The 17,977-nt window shown below is 40.8% G+C and overlaps 1 protein-coding gene across 1 annotated transcript in view; it reads left to right on the top strand.

Moving 5' to 3' along the window:
* LOC130908404 (polycystic kidney disease 1 like 1) overlaps positions 1-17,977 on the top strand; it is a 45,209-nt gene that overhangs the window by 16,188 nt on the left and 11,044 nt on the right. The window contains exons 15-38 of the mRNA XM_057823795.1: positions 13-90; positions 179-321; positions 2,221-2,341; positions 2,402-2,525; positions 4,269-4,338; positions 6,339-6,395; positions 6,478-6,753; positions 6,830-7,051; positions 7,124-7,237; positions 9,655-9,806; positions 9,868-9,968; positions 10,046-10,238; positions 10,310-10,393; positions 10,473-10,680; positions 12,622-12,728; positions 12,827-12,926; positions 12,991-13,119; positions 14,601-14,774; positions 14,842-15,016; positions 15,102-15,136; positions 15,203-15,477; positions 17,452-17,536; positions 17,611-17,745; positions 17,814-17,932. Of these exons, the coding sequence (XP_057679778.1) occupies positions 13-90; positions 179-321; positions 2,221-2,341; positions 2,402-2,525; positions 4,269-4,338; positions 6,339-6,395; positions 6,478-6,753; positions 6,830-7,051; positions 7,124-7,237; positions 9,655-9,806; positions 9,868-9,968; positions 10,046-10,238; positions 10,310-10,393; positions 10,473-10,680; positions 12,622-12,728; positions 12,827-12,926; positions 12,991-13,119; positions 14,601-14,774; positions 14,842-15,016; positions 15,102-15,136; positions 15,203-15,477; positions 17,452-17,536; positions 17,611-17,745; positions 17,814-17,932 (3,277 nt within the window). The remainder of the gene's footprint in view (positions 1-12; positions 91-178; positions 322-2,220; positions 2,342-2,401; positions 2,526-4,268; positions 4,339-6,338; positions 6,396-6,477; positions 6,754-6,829; positions 7,052-7,123; positions 7,238-9,654; positions 9,807-9,867; positions 9,969-10,045; positions 10,239-10,309; positions 10,394-10,472; positions 10,681-12,621; positions 12,729-12,826; positions 12,927-12,990; positions 13,120-14,600; positions 14,775-14,841; positions 15,017-15,101; positions 15,137-15,202; positions 15,478-17,451; positions 17,537-17,610; positions 17,746-17,813; positions 17,933-17,977) is intronic.

The following is a 17,977-nucleotide window of genomic DNA, read 5'->3' as shown; positions in this document are numbered from 1 at the left end:
ACAACTTTGCAGGACTTAGCTCCGAGTTGCTTAGCTTCATGCCTTTTAGTCTTAAGCCGAGCAGCATGTATATACTGGAAGTCATAGCAAGTGAGTCCTTCATTCAAAACATAAATGTTTGCTAAAATAACTAAATGCTGACCACATTGTACTGTTTTTTGTCTCTGTTAAAACAAAGAATCTCAAAGTATTATTTTAGGCCGGACTCAACTGTTCTTTAGAACGAAGCCCGTTCCTAAAGGAATGACATGCCAGGTGCAACCAAGAAAAGGACTGGAGTTGTACACACACTTTAGCATCTTCTGCACTTCAGGGAGAGAGGTAATAACATGTTCTACTGTCACAGTACAAATACTCATCTGAAGGTGACCTTTAATTATTTTTACTGACATTATTTTCCATAACCTTTAAAGTGCGTATGACATGACAAAAAAAAGTCTTAAATAGCATTATTATGTGAATGAGAATCATATTTTGAGACAATTCGACTATATACAAAAATTTGGCAAAGCGCAGATGACGAGAAATTAGTCTTTTTAATCTGCCGTTTAGCCCCACCTGTCATCATAGCGCTCTAGCATCCCCAGCTGGATGATGACGTCGGCAGGGTCAAGATTTCATCTGATTTAGAATTCAGCCCATTGAGGGGGAAGATTCAGAATGAGGAAAGTATGACAGAGAGCAGCAAAATGTAATTGTTTCAATCTCTCTACTCCAATATTATTACAGGATATTCTTTTTATCCAAGTATTTTTCCCCAATTGCTAAATAAATGGTATGGTCATGACAAATCACAGTCTTGTGCTAAATTGAATAATAAATATTAAAAATGCATTTATTCAGTAGGACATGGCAAAATTACTCCATAATGGTCAAAACTGTCCACTTCTTGGCACCTCCCAAACGATATTTTATGCCATCGGAGTTGGTCCGGCTTTTGTCATTTCCCTGCCCCGGTTCCGGAGAGCGTAAAATATACCAGGAGGCGAGACTGCTAGCCGACATTCTAACCAGAACCAAGTGACGTCTCAAAGTCTTATTTTCACTTTTCGAAGGGAAAAATCACACAAAACTACCTTGGATCATATCACACGGCGGCGGGGTTGTCGATTGTTTTTGCTGATCGGCAACCCGCCCGGCGGAGAGAAAGTTACAGCTCGTCGTTTCCCTGCTGCAAGCAGGAGAGCTTTTTTGCCTGGGAAGCAGCTGGAGAATGACCGCCGGACAAACTGGCCGATGTCGGGGGAGCGCGTAGTTGCCACATGGTCAACACGAATATGGCGTGAATTAATGCTTAACTACACAGCAAAGACGTAAACAGTGAGAGAGTTGCGTGCAGTTGTTGTGTGCAGCTAACGAGGCAAGATGTGTCTGAGGAGAACTTTTCTACATGTCCAGCCATGATCAAATATAAGTAAAATATTCCTTTATTTGAAGAAAGTTTGTACTGTTTACTTTGTTTTCGCGGCCATTTTTAACACAAAGTTTCAATTTCTGATGGAGTGGAAAATTTGACAGGAACACAAATACACACGAAGAGGGCAATAAGCCGAGTATAGTGCTATAGAGGACCGAGGGGGGTATATGACAAGCCGCCGGTCGTTGGCCGAGTGACATTCTCAGTGGACAAGGAGCATTGTCAGCCACAAAATGCAAGCCACCTCCATATTAAAACGTGCGCCATGATCCCAGTATTTGACATAATACAAAACACGATGTTTACTCACTTCCTTGTAAGTCCAATGGTCCCAAAGTTGTCGGCCGATCTCGGGGTGAACAGGCAATTTTTGAAACCCAAAAAGGCTCAAACGCCTCTCCCTGGTGCAGCTACAAAATCCTGCAGCCGTTTGGCTGGCGTGATGCGTAAAATAAACAAATTAATACACAAAATCAGCTGAATCCGCGGTCCATCTGCATGCTATAAAGCAATGCTGTATTATGAGATGCTGACCCGGGTGACGTCACATTTACATTCGTCCTAAACCCAAAACTGGAGCTGGAAGTCACTCTTTTTCATGGTGCGGGATTCAAAAATTGAATTAATAAAACGATCGCTTCCACACACATCCAAGTTGTCCATTTCATTCAGGAGCATAAAATACCGCATGAAATATGAAATAAACATGCTTTTTGGTGTCATACGCACTTTACTGCATGCTTGCACTAAATGGGCACAATTTCTTTTTTCAATCCAGATTCTCATTAATATTTGTTTTGAAGGACTTACTGTACGAGTACAGTTTTAGTGTCGGCAGCAAACCTTCCAGAATGTTGTACCAGGGGAGAAACTTCGAGTACTACTTCAGCCTCCCGTCTGGACATCCCTCTAATGACTATAAAGGTGCTATATATTTGTTTAGTCCCACACATGGCAGACCTGACGCATTTCTTTTTTAAATAGTGACTGTATATACAAAAATCAAAAGCAGCATGCATGGATCATCTACCAACGTCTGCCCTGTAACTGTCCAAGTCTTGCCCAGCTTCCTCAGAAACGATTCCTTCCATAATCCTGATGTTGCGTTGTAAGTACTATTTTAAATATCATCACTTTTTTCATGGGTGCTGAGGATCGTATTCTGTTTTTCCCCATCCAAAAACAGCCGTTTCGGTCCAAATTTGCCCAATGGCAGTATACACGCATGCTGGATAGTTAACGTACTACTACTGGGCTACTACAAAGACAGCGTTCTATTTCACCTACAGTGTGTTGGAGTTTTTGTATTGGAAATAAAAGTGTCTGTAAATTATAAAGCAAATCCCTATCCAATCAGCCTCGGTTTAACAACCACTTTTCACAACACACAAATAAATTGTACATGAATATCCAACAACGCTCTGCACAGCGGCAGATCAACTGCATCAAGAAACAATAATATGGCTACACTGAAAGCTATATGACGTTCTCCACGGTCTAAATCTGCAACTAACTTTTCAAAATTATCTTCATTTTCGAGCTCAGATTGAATTTCAGAAGATGTTGAAGGGAATAGTATATTTTCTCGTATTTCCCGATCAACTGTTTGTATTACCCCAATACACGATTATCAATCAGGGAATAGTTTTGTTTCTCCGATTTACTGTTTGACTGTTTGTATTACTGTAACACACCCAATATAAAATAAATAGTACTTACACCATAGTTTAAGGAAAAGAAGCAGAACATAGGGCATAAGTGATACATGAAGCCTTCTTATCACGGAAGCCCAACGTGTGCGTCATGCAACTGACTGAGCAAGATTGACGTTGACGAGACAAGACACCTACAAGCCCACGTCTGCACCATCAATCAGTTCTTCCAGAGAGTCCAGAACAAATGGCGGGACGTCCTGTCCCAACACAAGGAACGCCCAATATCCAACTGATAACACGACTGATAAGACTCTAAGAACCCCTTTGATCCTGAGGCGGGCAAAATCTCCCACTGCAGTTGCCCCAGTAACGGTAACTTAGCAACTGTGACGCACGAACTAAACAGCCCAAACTGCGATAGAGGATTATCCTAAACACACCGTTTTTCCTTCCCTGCCCATGGCCCGCCCCGCGAGAGCCTTCAAAAGACTGAATGTTTAACCAAGCATTGTCATTTTTTTCTCGGGAACCTTTTTTTGACTTGTTATATGGTGACCTTTGAACGAGTCTGCCTCCTCGCTTGAGTCTGTTTCTGTTTTGCCTTGCCGTTTGATCGCTGTCGACCTGAATGAATTGTCAACTTGTGCTTCGAAGCCTTTTTCCAGCTTTCAAAATGTAGTCAGTACAAGGGGATAAGACTAAGGTGAACGCGCGGAATTTGGCCTTTTGGCCGGGTTGTCGGGTCGGGACTGTGCCAGCGCGGGTCCGGCAGTTCGGCTGGCGTGATGTTGGCAATATGGCTAAAAGATTCCTTCAATTCCTTCAATGTCTTGATATTTTGTTAAGAAAAATTGCTAATACATTTTGCGGCATGCCTCCTCTGTCAACAGTTACCTTTTTCATTCTAATAGCGCCTTATCCAACGTGACCTGGTGTCATGTGGCAACAATGTTATTAACAAAAAACAAAAAAAAAATCAACATATTTATTTAATCCCCAGAATTAAATAAACTATTGTTACAATGTTTTATTTATTGATTTATTTTTAACAAAAATAAATGGGAAAAAAAAAGAATCTACCAAAACACTTTTTATCTCTCTAACACCAGGGAGTGCTGCAGCACCCTCAGCACCTCACTTAGCACTCACTTAAAATTAAATCATCCCCATTGTGTAACCCCTCCTTTTGTTTTCAGGTCCCAATATGGGCTAAACAACCTCTCTGCGCTGATTATGCTTGGGAACAATGCAGAGATTTGCAATTATGTGAGTTTGTTATCCAGCATCCTGAACAGACTCAGTTTGGACAGCCAGGCAAACCAACAGACTCAGAGGCATATGCGTAGTGTGCTCATCAGCACTATGTGCTATCTGGAAATTAGAGACCAGGTACACACGGACAGCAAAACACTCACGCAAGCCAGTATGTGGACAAAAGTATAAAGAGAAGTGTGTAAATTTAAGTACCGTATTTTACACACTATGAGGTGCACCTAAAAACCTTTCATTTTTCCAAAAGCCGACAGTGCGCCTTATAATCTGGTGCGCCTTATGTATGGATCAATATTAATTAATCATGGCATGACATCCCCTTTAGCATACAGTGCTGGCCAAAAATATTGACACCCTTGCAATTCTGTCAGATAATGCTCAATTTCTCCCAGAAAATGATTGCAATTACAAATGCGTTGGTAGTTTTATCTTCAATTATTTTGCTTGCAATGAAAAAACACAGAAGGGAATGAATTTTTAAAAAAAATAATTATCATTTTACACAAAATTCCAAAAATGGGACGGACAAAAGTATTGGCACCCTCAGCCTAATACTTGGTAGCACAAAGTTTAGATAAAATAACTGCGAACAATCGTTTCCAGTGTCCATCAATGAGTTTCTAACAATGAATGCTGCCTTCTCCAAACTACCATTTTCAGATCTTTCCACAGGTTTTCTATGGGGTTCAGCTCTGGACTCATTGCTGGCCACTTTAGAAGTCTCCAGTGCTTTCTCTCAAAGCATTTTCTAGTGCTTTTTGAAGTGTGTTTTGGGTCATTGTCCTCCTGGAAGATCCATGACCTCTCAGGGAGACCGAGCCGTCTCACACTGGGCACTACATTATGCTGCAAAATTTGTTGGTAGTCTTCAGACTTCATAATGCCATGCACACGGTCAAGCAGTCCAGTGCCAGAGGAAGCAAAGCAACCCCAAACATCAGGGAACCTCCACCATGCTTGACTGTGGGGACCGTGTTCTTTTCTTTGAAGGCCTCGTTTTTTTCCTGTAAATTCTATGTTGATGCCTTTTCCCAAAAAGCTCTACTTTTGTCTCATCTGACCAGAGAACATTCTTCCAAAATATTTATGGCTTTCTCAGGTAAGTTTTGGCGAACTCCAGCCTGGCTTTTTTATGTCTATGGGTCAGAAATGGGTCTTCCTGGGTATCCTACCATAGAGTCCCTTTTCATTCAGATGCCGACGGATCGTACGGGTTGACCTTGTTGTACACATGGACTGCAGGACAGCTTGAACTTGTTTGGATGTTAGTCAAGGTTCTTTATCCATCAACCACACAATCTTTCGTTGAAATCTCTCGTCAATTTTTCTTTTCCGTCCACATCTAGGGAGGTTAGCCACAGTGCAAGGGGCTTTACACTTATTGATGACACTGCGCACGGTAGACACAGGAACATTCAGGTCTTTGAAGATGGACTTGTGGCCTTGAGATTGCCCATGCTTCCTCACAATTTTGCTTCTCAAGTCCTCAGACAGTTCTTTGGCCTTCTTTCTTTTCTCCATGTTCAATCTGGTACACACAAGGACACAGGATAGAGGTTGAGTCAACTTTAATCCATTTTAATTGGCTGCAAGTGTGACTTAGTAATTGCCACCACCTGTTATGTGCCACAGGTAAGTAACAGGGGCTGTTAATTACACAAATTAGATATGATTTTTCAAAGGGTGCCAATACTTTTGTCTGGCCCATTTTTGGAGTTTTGTGTCAAATGATAATGATTTAACTCTCCCCCCATCTTCTTTTGTGTTTTTTCATTGCAAGAAAAATAAATGAAGCTATTACTACCAAAACATTTTCTGGGAGAAATTAAGCATTATCTGACAGAATTGAAGCGGTGCCGATACTTTTGGCCAGCACTGTAATATGTCAACCAGTAAAGTAAGACCCCTGACAAGTCTCAAAATTTTCGGTGGCCTGGTACTTTAAATTGTACTTTACATTCTGCTGATCATTTATACCTGTTATTTGTTGCTAGGACTCAATGGTAGACAACATAAGCATTCTCAAAGATCTTCTAAAATTTACAAAACAAGTAAGTTTTCCCTAAAAACAAACTACAGTTCAGTAGTTAATGTTGGCTGATAAAACACTTAACACTGTAATATGTTTCTTAGGTAACATTAGCAAGTGTCAGACAAGTGGCTGCTCATGTGCAGGCCATCTCAGAGCAGCTTCCTGAACTCAGTGCTCCAAAACAAATGGACCAGAGGACGCTTAAGATGCTGGTCACCGTGTTATCATATTGCCTGAGGGCTGCTGTCCCCGCTCATAGTGTTGCTGATGATACAAGCAAGGTGGCATCAGAACAACAAGATGGAGTAAACCCAGGAAAGGACATTACACAGCTGCTTGTGGAAAATATTCTACAAACCGCCACTGACCTGATTCTGGTGAGATGTCATGCTTAAATATGAATAACTTTTGTATTTACTCTATTTTTAACAATTTATTATTATATTTTTTTAGACGCACACCTTGTTCAACAGAATCCAAGAGCACAGGGTCAGTGGTGGCCTCATTTCCCTATTTATTTCACAACAGAACTCATCAGTGTCAGTTATCAGCAGTGACTCAGCAATATTTTACATGCCTGCACCCCTTATTCATTCTCTAAGAGGAGAGTGTATTCTCAGTCTCATTAATGAACTCCAACACTCACCTTGGACCCGGGCCCGCGATCCTGTCAGGGTGAGCAGAGTGTGGCGATATAAGCTTACTAACTCAATACATCATTGATCATTTGATTTTTCTGTTTTGTAGATAGGTGGACCAGTCGTTGAATTGAGTCTGTATAAATGCAGCACAGGGAGAAAAATCGCAGTACGGTCGCTTGTTCAGCCAATCGTTGTGGAGATGCAAACAAGGAAAAACAATGTTTGTTGCTTATATGTATCTAGTCAGCACCAGAGGTGGGTAGACTAGCCAAAGATTTTACTCAAGTAAGAGTAGCATTACTTATATTACTGAAGTAAAAGTAATCATCCAAAAATGTACTCAAGTACAAGTTAAAAAGTATTTGTTGACAAAAAAAAACTCATTTAATGAGTAACATTGTGAGTAACTGCTTACAATGTCAGATTTTTTTTCTAAATGTATTTTTTTGAAATAATATTTTTTTTCTCAGCACAGCTTCATCTATATGAACTGTTATTATTATACTGAACTATAGACCAGTGGTCCCCAACCTGCCAGCTTATAGCCACATATAATTGACTTGGTTGTAGGCTCCTCTTCTGGCTCATCAGGTGGCATTTTCCCCCTATAAAAGCTGTCCAAAGACGTCACCGCACACAGCCAACAGCAGTTAACGTTACTTTTATACATTGACTTTAATGGCAGCCAACCACTAGATGGCGGCGTACGCAAATCTGTACTAAGATTAGTCAAGAAGCACAGGCCAGATTGCCATCATTAACAAATTACATAGACTTCATAATGATGCATTTTGAAACGTTGTAAAAAATCTATGGGAGAAATTAACCGCTACTGCATTGGCGTCATAATTCGCAATATTCACGTAAAATAAATGCCAAGAAACGAGACTGTTTTACTTCCATATCTATAAAGAATTCGGGGATCTAAGCATTTATTCACAAAAATTTTCAACGTAAAAAGCTCTTTTATGTAAGGCTGCCGCCATAGTGTCTAACAGACTAGCATAATTCTTTGACATATTTACGTAAAATAAATGCTAACTGCCCGTTTTTGTTTGTTTGTTTTTTTTTTTTTTTTTGCTTTTAACCAAGAATCGAGACTGTTTTACACCCATATCTATAAGAATTCGGGGATTTAAGCATTTATTTACAAGAATTTTCAACGTAAAAAGGTCTTTGTGATGATAAAGCAGCGCCACAGTGGCTTAAAGACTAGCACCACATTTGACATATTTACGTAAAATTCATGCTAACTGCCCGTTTTTTTTTTTCTTTTAACCAAAAATCGAGACTGTTTTACACCCATATCTAAAAGAATTCAGGGATTTAAGCATTTATTTACAAGAATTTTCAACGTAAAAAGGTCTTTGTGATGATAAGGCGGCGCCACAGTGTCTTAAAAACTAGCACCACGTTTAACAGATTTACGTAAAATTCATGCTAACTGCCCGTTTTTTGTTTTTAACCGAGAATCGAGACTGTTTTACATCCATATCTTTGAAGAATTCAGGGATTTAAGCATTTACTCACAAGAATTTTCAATGTACAAAGGTCTTTGTGATGATAAGGTGGCGCCCCAGTGGCTTAAAGACTAGCATCATAGTTTGCAATATTTACATAAAATATATGCTAACAGCCCATTTTTTTTTGCTTTTAACCAAGAATCGATACTGTTTTACATCCATATCTATAAAGCTCTTTGTCTGTGTTTCCACTCTGTCGGCTTTGAGATAGGAGATAGGCCCCCTATGAAACGGCCCCGCGCCCAGTGTCCCATCATTATCATTATGAAGTCTATGCAAATTATTTATTATTTCTCTGTGGCCCTGTAGCAAATGCCCCACGGACTGATACCAGTCCCTGGCCCGGTGTTTTGAAGATCTCTGGCTGAGCCTATTATTACTATTATTTCAAAATAATGACAAAAAAACCCCATAAAATGTAGACCTGAACTCTATGACCCATTTCCCATCCAAAGAGCATGAGTGCCCTCTAGTAGTGCAAAAACATTGTTACATCTGAATGGTATAATTGAGTCATGTTGCAAAATCTCATTGGTGAAACTAGTAGAGCTACTGTCGGCACCTGAGGCAAAAATCAAGTCAAAATGTTGAATAATGAGGAAAAATGTAACGACTAGTGTAGCCCAAAGTAGTGAAATAGTAGTGTTTCTTCTTCATACATCAACTCAAGTAAAAAGGATTGTGTGGTAAAACTACGATAAGAATATAATTTTTCTCAAAAAGTTACTCAATAAACTTTTCTGAATTACTGAATATAACGCCCTTCTACCCACCTCTGGGCAGCAACATTTTCACACATTATAGCAGTGTTTTTTAAGTTTAAGAAAAAAATGTTTTACCCCATATCACTAAAATTTTTTACATTAGGCCGAAACTTAGCGGGGATTTAATTAGTCGGTGGAGTTGATTTCAACAAATTGCGTGCAGTTTGGTAGTTGTATGTTCATTTTAGGGCTCCGGCGTTGCTAAGCTAGCAAGGGTCCTGTCTTAGCATGCCAATAAAAAATGATATTAACAGATCAATCAACTCCACAGACTAATTAAACCCACTCGAAGATTCAGGCTAATGTCAAAAATTCTGAACTTCTGCTTTAAGTGATCTTGTGCCTCATAGAAGGATGCCACACATGACCATGTCCTACTACGAAACCGCATCAACTATCACAGCTTCAACATTACCCAGGAGCATTTACAGCAGGCCATCCAGTTGAGCGTAGCATTCACGCTGCCACTCAAACGGCCATTTCCCATCATGCTGCTTTTCCGGTACAGTTTTGATGCAGTTGTTTTGTAACTGTGTCTTTAGCCGACTTTTTCCTTGTTGTAGGATGTTTGCAAAACCGACCCCTAGCATGCACCACCTACGTAAAGTTCACCTTTGGGAGACCAATACCACTCGCATCACCTTTCCTCAGTACTACCTCAATAGTAGGTTTTTCTTCCAAACTGTCATTTTTTCCCCTCTAGATTACTATGGATTGAACTGATCATGAATTCAAATCTAGCTCCAGGGGTTGGCTACCTGGCTTTATTAAACAGCAACTTTGGTAAACCACTCAGGCACCTGAGCAGCCAGATCAAATACACTTTAGCGCTGGACGCCAACCAGTGCTTGTCCTTTGACCGCTCAGTGGGGGCCTGGACTCAACTGAGCTGCAGTACACAACAAACAGATAGAAGTGATGCTGTTAACTGCAGGTACTGTAAGGATTTTCATATTTACACACTAAAGAAATTCTGCTCAACTTGCCGTCTGCTGTCTGTCCCAGTTGCCACCGTTTGAAGGCGCTAACCGTGGTGCAAAATCAGATTCTGACTTACTATGAAGCAGATGACCTGGACCCGTCACTTAGGTGACCTTCCCCTCAATGCTGTATACTGAAAAAAGAAATATATACATATGTAAATGCATGTACTTTACTTTTTTTCCAGTGAGTCCAATGATTTGACTGTCTTGGTCGGCCTATTGCTGTGTGCGTGTCTGTACATCCCGGCATGGGTGGCTTGCAAACAAGAAGACATCATCTCCCAGAGGAATCAGCGATTCCACTACTTGAATGACAGCAGTCGACTGGAACCACATCATTATGCTGTTACCATCCACACTGGACTCTGCTCAGCGTACAGACTAAGTTCCAAAGTACTACCATCTTTGTTGGTCTTAAACTTTGAACAATTTCTTCAACATAAACCTAGAGGCATGCAATTAGAGATGTTTAATTTTTTTAATTAACTGAAAAAACTCTTATTGATTTGTCAGCTAGAGTATTCGTTTTTATTGCAGGAGAATTGTAGTGTAAAAACAAAAGATAAGAAAGTGTTCTGAATAACAGCGATTTTGTACAGAGCCTCTAAAGGGTCATTGACAGAATAAATGAAATAAATTCAAACCATCTGGTGCGCACCAGATAGTATGTGATGCGCACTAGAAACTATCTGGTGTACACCAGACAGTATGTGGTGCACACTGAAAACTATCTGGTGCGCCCTAGACAGCATGTGGTACGCACGAGAAACTATCTGGTGCGCAACAGACAGTATATGGTGCACCCTATAAACTATCTGGTGCGCAGCAGACAGTATGTGGTGCGAACTAGAAATAATCTGGTACACACCAGATAGTATGTGGTGCGCACTACAAACTATCTGGTGCACACCACAAACTAGCTGGTGCGCACCAGATAGTATGTGGTCTGCACTAAAAACTGTCTGGTGCACACCAGGCAGTATGTTGTGCGCACTACAAACAATCTGGTGTGCACTAGAAACTATCTGGTGAACAGCAGAAACAATCTGGGGCGCACCAGACAGTATGTGATGCGCACTACAAACTATCTGATGCGCACCATTGATCTGGTGCGCAAAAGATACTATGTGATGCGCACTACAAACTATCTGGGGCGCACCAGACAGTATTTGGTGCACACTGAAAACTATCTGGTGCGCCCTAGACAGCATGGGGTGCGTACGAGAAACTATCTGGTGCACACCAGGCGGTATGTGGTGCACCCTATAAACTATCTGGTGCGCAGCAGACAGTATGTGGTGAGAACTAGAAATAATCTGGTACGCACCAGATATCATGTGGTGCGCACTACAAACTATCTGGTGCACACCACCAACTAGCTGGTGCGCACCAGATAGTATGTGGTCTGCACTAAAAACTATCTGGGGCGCACCAGACAGTATGTGATGTGCACTGCAAACTATCTGATGCACCCTAGACAGCCTGTGGTGCACATGAGAAACAATCTGGGGCGCACCAGACAGTATGTGGTGCACCATGAAACCTATCTGGTGCACCCTAGACAGCCTGTGGTGCGCACGAGAAACAATCTAGTGCGCACTAGGAACTATCTGGTGCGCACCAGATAGTTTGTGTTGTGCACTGTAAACTATCTGGTGCGCACCAGATAGTATGTGGTGCACCCTATAAACTATCTGGTGTGCAGCAGACAGTATGTGGTGCGAACTAGAAATAATCTGGTATGCACCAGATAGTATGTGGTGCGCACTAGAAACTATCTGGTGCACACCACAAACTATCTGGTGCGCACCAGATAGTATGTGGTCTGCACTAAAAACTATCTGTTGCACACCAGGCAGTATGTGGTGCGCACTACAAAAAATCTGGTGCGCACCAGATAGCGCACTACAAACAATCTGTTGCGCACCAGATAGTATGTGGTGCACACTATAAACTATCTGTTGCGCACCAGACAGTATGTTGAGTGCACTAGAAACTATTTGGTGCGCACTACAAACTATCTGGTGCGCACCAGCCAGTATTTGGGCCACACCACAAACTACCTAGTGCGCACCAGGCAGTATGTGGTCCGCACTATAAACATTCTGGTGTGGACCAGATACTGCCTGGTACGCACTATAAACTATTTGGTGCACACCAAACAGTGTGTGGTCCGCACGACAAACTATCTGGTGCACACCAGACTGTATGTGGTCCACACAAGAAACTATCTGGTGCGCACTAGGAACTATCTGGTGCCGAGACAATGTAATGGAGACGATGTGCAAGTAATGTAGTAATATCTCTTTACAGTATTAATCACGTGTTCACCAGGTTTACATAGCACTGTATGGTGGCGATGGCAAGTCACAGACTAGAGAACTGCACGTCCCAGGATGCACTCTGTTCAGGAGGAACTCGCGAGATACTTTTATAATCAGGTTACTGCCAAGCATATTCGAATATCTGTTTTGCAACATGGCAAAAACTTGAAGTTACTATACATGATATGAAAATAATGTCTTCACTGATACCACAGTGCGGCAGATAGCCTTGGTCCATTGTGGGGAGTCCACATCTGGCATGACAACTCAGGACTTTCGCCTCACTTGTACCTCAAACTCGTGGAAGTATCTGAGGTGAGGCTCTCCTATTGTGTTATGTTATGCCAAGGCCATGCTTTATGACCTCGTGTAACCACAGCTTGGGCGAACTAACATGGAGGAGCGAACGTGGCTCTTTGTGAGCCAGTGCTGGTTGTCTGTCAGCAAAGACGATGGACAAGTGGAGAGAATGCTTCGTGTTTGTACTCATGGAATTGGTCTGCATCAGGTACTTGAATACAAACAAACATGAAGTTATTGATTTTCATTGACTACATTTTACAGCATGTATCTGTACTTTTTATTCCACTACTTTTCAAATTTTCGCCTGCGTTAATCGTTACTTTTGTTTATTTGGTTTTCTTTCATTGTGAATCAATAAGCCCTGTGCAACTATACCGTTATTGAGCACTAGAGGGAGCAACACGAGTACTAGCAAGATTAGGCAGGTGAAAAAGATATTGACCAATAGAAAACAACAGTGAGAGCAGCGCTTCAAATGGGTGCTGTGCACTCTTGTACAGTGGGTGGGGCTATGCACCTGATAGTTGCTTGCATTCCGCTATTAAGATAAGTTTGGTTTTCAGTGTGGCTTATTTGTTGATTTATTTGAGTTAAAAGGTAACACCTTATTTGACAACGGCGTCATAAGACTGCCATAAGACCGTCATAATTATGACATGACACTATCATGGGCATTAACGAATGCTTATGGCGGTTGTCATTTAGTGTCAGCTGGCAAATTATGTCACCTACTCCATTTATGTCCAGCTGGGATCTTATACATCTATTTAAAAGTGAGATAATTTGCTGGATAACACAAAATGACATCCGTCATAAGCATTCATTAATGCTCACGGTAGTGTCATGTCATAGTTATGATGTTCTTATGACAGTTTTATGGCGCGGCTGTCAAATAAAGTGTTGCCAAATACCATAACTAGCAATTAATGAAACAACTAGAACAGTAACTGAAGAAATATTTCGCACAGAACATGAATTTTGATTGTAATTTACAGTTGTAGCGCTGCAATGCATGCTAGGAGGCATGTTGGACGACAACAGGTGGCAACAGAGGTTGACTGTCTTCCCCAGGGGAGCGTTGATGGCCAAATGAAGCTTCTTGAAGCAATGAAATTTTGCAGCTTCAACGCTTCATTTGGTACTATGACTGTCTTATTATGCCGCTGTCAAATAAAGTGCTTCCAAATACCATAACTAGCAATTAATGAAACAACTAGAACAGTAACTGAAGAAATATTTAGCACAGAACATGAATTTTGATTGTAATTTACAGCCGTAGTGCTGCAATGCATACTAGGAGACATGTTGGACGACAACAGTGTTGACAGCAGGTGGCAGCAGAGGTTGACTGTCTTCCCCAGGAGAGCAGTGACGGCCAAATGAGGCTTCTTGAAGCAATGAAACTTAGCAGCCAATTGGTTCAAAGCCTCATTTGGTCTTATGACAGTTTTATGATGCCGCTATCAAATAAAGTGTTACCAAATACCATAACTAGCAATTTATGAAACAACTAGAACAGGAACCGAAGAAATATTTATCGCAGAACGTGAATTTTGATTATAATTTACAGCTGTAGCGCTGCAATGCATGCTAGGAGGCATGTTGGACGACAACAGTGTCCAAATAGACACTTGAGGCACGCTTTTAATATCCAACATTCACGTCTTTTTATTCCCCTGCCTGCAGATGTTACAACTCACTTTCTGCTCCTACATGACTGACCTACACATGTGGATGTCTGTGTACAGCTGCCCCCGACCCCACTCATTCACACATAGGCAAAGACTTAGCGTTTGCCTCCTGCTATTTGCGTTGTATTCGTGTGTCAATGCACTAATCATATCCCAAATGGATGAAGTGGTAGGTTGAAGCAATACTAGATCAAATTTAGCAACAGAACTGCAATGCTGAGGTTCTTTTTTTACAGCTGTATTGTGAGGTGGGGATGACTGCCTTATCATCCGTGTCTTTAACAACCGGAGCATTAAGTGCAGCGGTGGCGTTGCCTGTGGCAACATTGATAACATTACTCTTCCGAGTGCACAAAGTGAAGCTAACCGTGGATGAGGGAGTAACACAGACTGATCAGAACTTTTGTGAAGGTGATGTTTATTTCAGGATGCAAAAGAATGTTTCATTACAGGTTGTATTAGCTTATTAATGTCTCCCAATGTGATGTCTTTGCAGTGGATGACACAGAGGCCTCCAATCAGAAATATCAGGTTATATCCTCAATAACTCACTCTTCACATTTTTTCCATTTAGCAAAGGAATCATTTTTATTGTAGGATGTGGAGGAGCCGGTCGCAAGGGATGTGTTTAACAAGGAAAGTGGAATCCAGACAGAAGTTATTCAGAAGCAGAATGGTGATCAAGAAGAAGCCATTTCCAAGGATGGAAGTGAGAGAGGCTGCTTTCGAAATCGCAGGCATCTTTGTGGTTTTAACAAGCTAAGCTGGAGTCATGTGAGACCAAATCGTCTGTGGTGTTACTACATGGCCTGGGCATTGTGCCTGTTCTTGTCCTTTGCTGCTCTACTGCTCTCTGCACTGTTGGGACTCAGGTACAGTATTTGCATACGTCCAGTATACCGTATTGGCCCGAATATAATACGGCCCTGATTATAAGACGACCCCCTGTTTTTCAAGACTCAAGTTTGAAAAAGATTTTTTGAACACCAAATTTTTATACAGAAAATAATTACAGTTAGGGTTGTTCCGATCATGTTTTTTTGCATTATCGAGATAAAGTTGATAACCCTACCTTAAGCCTAAACTAAAGACTCTGGATGAGTGTAACATATTATGTCTGTAACGTTAAATACAATTATAAAATGATTTAATCAAAAATATATATATATAAAAAAAAAGGCATGGCCGATATTTTTTTGCCGATTCCGATTTTTTGAAAATGACGTGACCGGACCCGGGACATCTCTAATTACAGTACATCTGAAACAAATGATTATAACAACATATTTGAGAGAAAAAGCATGTTTTTTTGCCTCAATCAAATCTTAATATCTGAACATTTAAATATGTAAACGAAAGTGCAATCACATACGTAAATGAATGGCTTCTGGTTTTTGAAATGTAAATAAACCAATCTATTGTGACAAAATTGCAATAACTGAATTAACCATCAAAGTGAAGTCTAACTGTAACTGTAGTCTTGAAACAAATCAGAATAAGGAAAAACATTGCAATAAAATACTGGTTAAAGTTGAGAGTAGCTGAGATCTGTCATGACAGAACATCGCTTCAATGATATCTGGCGCCATCTAGCGTCGTGAGTGGGTATAATGTCTAGACCGCGAATATAAGACTACCCCCGCTTTTTCAGTCTTATTTCAATGCAAAAACACCGTCTTATATTCGGGCCAATACGGTAATTGTGTAAAAACCTCTTTCTCACAAGATGTGCAACAGTTACTGCAGAAAAGTATATAAACACACCCATGCCACTGTGTAGGGAAATTGTGAGAATGGTTTGAAGTTATGGTTACCTCCAAGACTAGCCCCATTTGTTTCACACGTTGGCACGTTCAGCCAAACACTGACTTAGCTTATTCTGTTATCATCGGTGCTGATTAAAACCCTCACGAAATCCTCTATTCGCCCCTATGCAATATCAATCCACAGTTCCAGACCCACAAATAGAATATAATTTGGTCAAGAGCGTAGCTTTGCATAGGTATAGACTTCATAATATATTGACGGGACACGGGGCATGGGGCTGATGAATAGGGGGGCTCTCTCTGTCAAAGCTGACCGAGTGGAAACACAGGCAAAGAGCTTTTTATGTTGAAAGTCAAGGGGGACACTAACATGAAAAAAAAATCTGTGAAATGAAATCACACATCTGAATTTTATTAGGGTACTTTGGTTCGAGTCTTGGGGTAGTCTAGTATGAGTCAAATGTAGCTCGGTCCTTGGATATATCTGTTTTTTTTCCATTAATAATTTCCCAAATCACTTTTATATTTCAATACTTTAGTTTGAGTCTAGGGGTGCTCCGGTGTCCCCCAGAAGTGGACCCATTCTTGGATGGCTCCCTGTTCTTTTTAAGAAAGGGACTTGCTCTCTGACGGGTTTGCCTTACTGTAGCTTGACTTTTTTATTCCTTGTAGAGGCTGGCCTGACCGCAGTAGTTTTGCAGGTTAGCAAGTTAATACAGTTTAACATTATGGTAATTCTGATGCAGGTCTGACTTTCAGTGGTAAGATTAGTGGTGTTTCCCCCATCTCTGCAACATTGATGTCTTTTTATGTTATTCACAGTGGCTACTGCTAGCCAAAAAAACTTCTAATACTCCTCCTCTTCAAAGGGTGCAGAGGAGGCGGCATTATGTCGACATTCTTGCCTTAAACTCAACAGAAATTAACCTGAAATCCACGGCGATTTATTGACCGCCATCACAATTTTGTCATTTGCATCATGTGAGATTCTTGTGTTTCTAATATTTTGCCATTATTGTGTTTTGCATGGATACTAAGTATACTGAGTATTCAGTTAGTGGTTTTTTTTTGGGTATCCAGGTTCAACAATAATAAGCTGCAACTTTGGCTACATTCTCTCGTCATTTCCTTGTTGTTATGCATCTTCCTCATCCAGCCAATTGTGGTAAATCATTTCCGCTTTTTATAAAATAACATATTTTACTTCAATACTGCATAACATGTTGATCTTTCTCTCAGATCTTTGCAATTGCTGTGACTGTCTCTATTTGGTACAGAAATAGAACAGACTTTCACCGTCCATCTAAAATATTTTTTAAAGCAGAGGAGCAGAACATTTCTGCCATATCTGAGAGAGGCTCAAACTATGAAAAGGTGATAATAGCATTGTTTCATAAAAAACTTAAAGCCACCATTCAAACACAATAACTTCGGATTTTCAGCTTCTTGAACAATGTCAGCGAGCAAGATTTCTCAGGCTTGTGAGTCCACCAAGTGTTGAAGAGCTGAGGTTGACTCGAGCACAGACAAGACGTGAGGCTTTGATTCGTAAAACCTTCAGGTAAGCAAACGTTACTTTGTAAATGAATGAATGAATGATTATTTA

Source organism: Corythoichthys intestinalis, chromosome 20 (assembly GCF_030265065.1).
Source record: "Corythoichthys intestinalis isolate RoL2023-P3 chromosome 20, ASM3026506v1, whole genome shotgun sequence".
Classification (NCBI taxonomy): domain Eukaryota; kingdom Metazoa; phylum Chordata; class Actinopteri; order Syngnathiformes; family Syngnathidae; genus Corythoichthys; species Corythoichthys intestinalis.
This window is presented reverse-complemented; position numbering and strand designations above follow the sequence as displayed.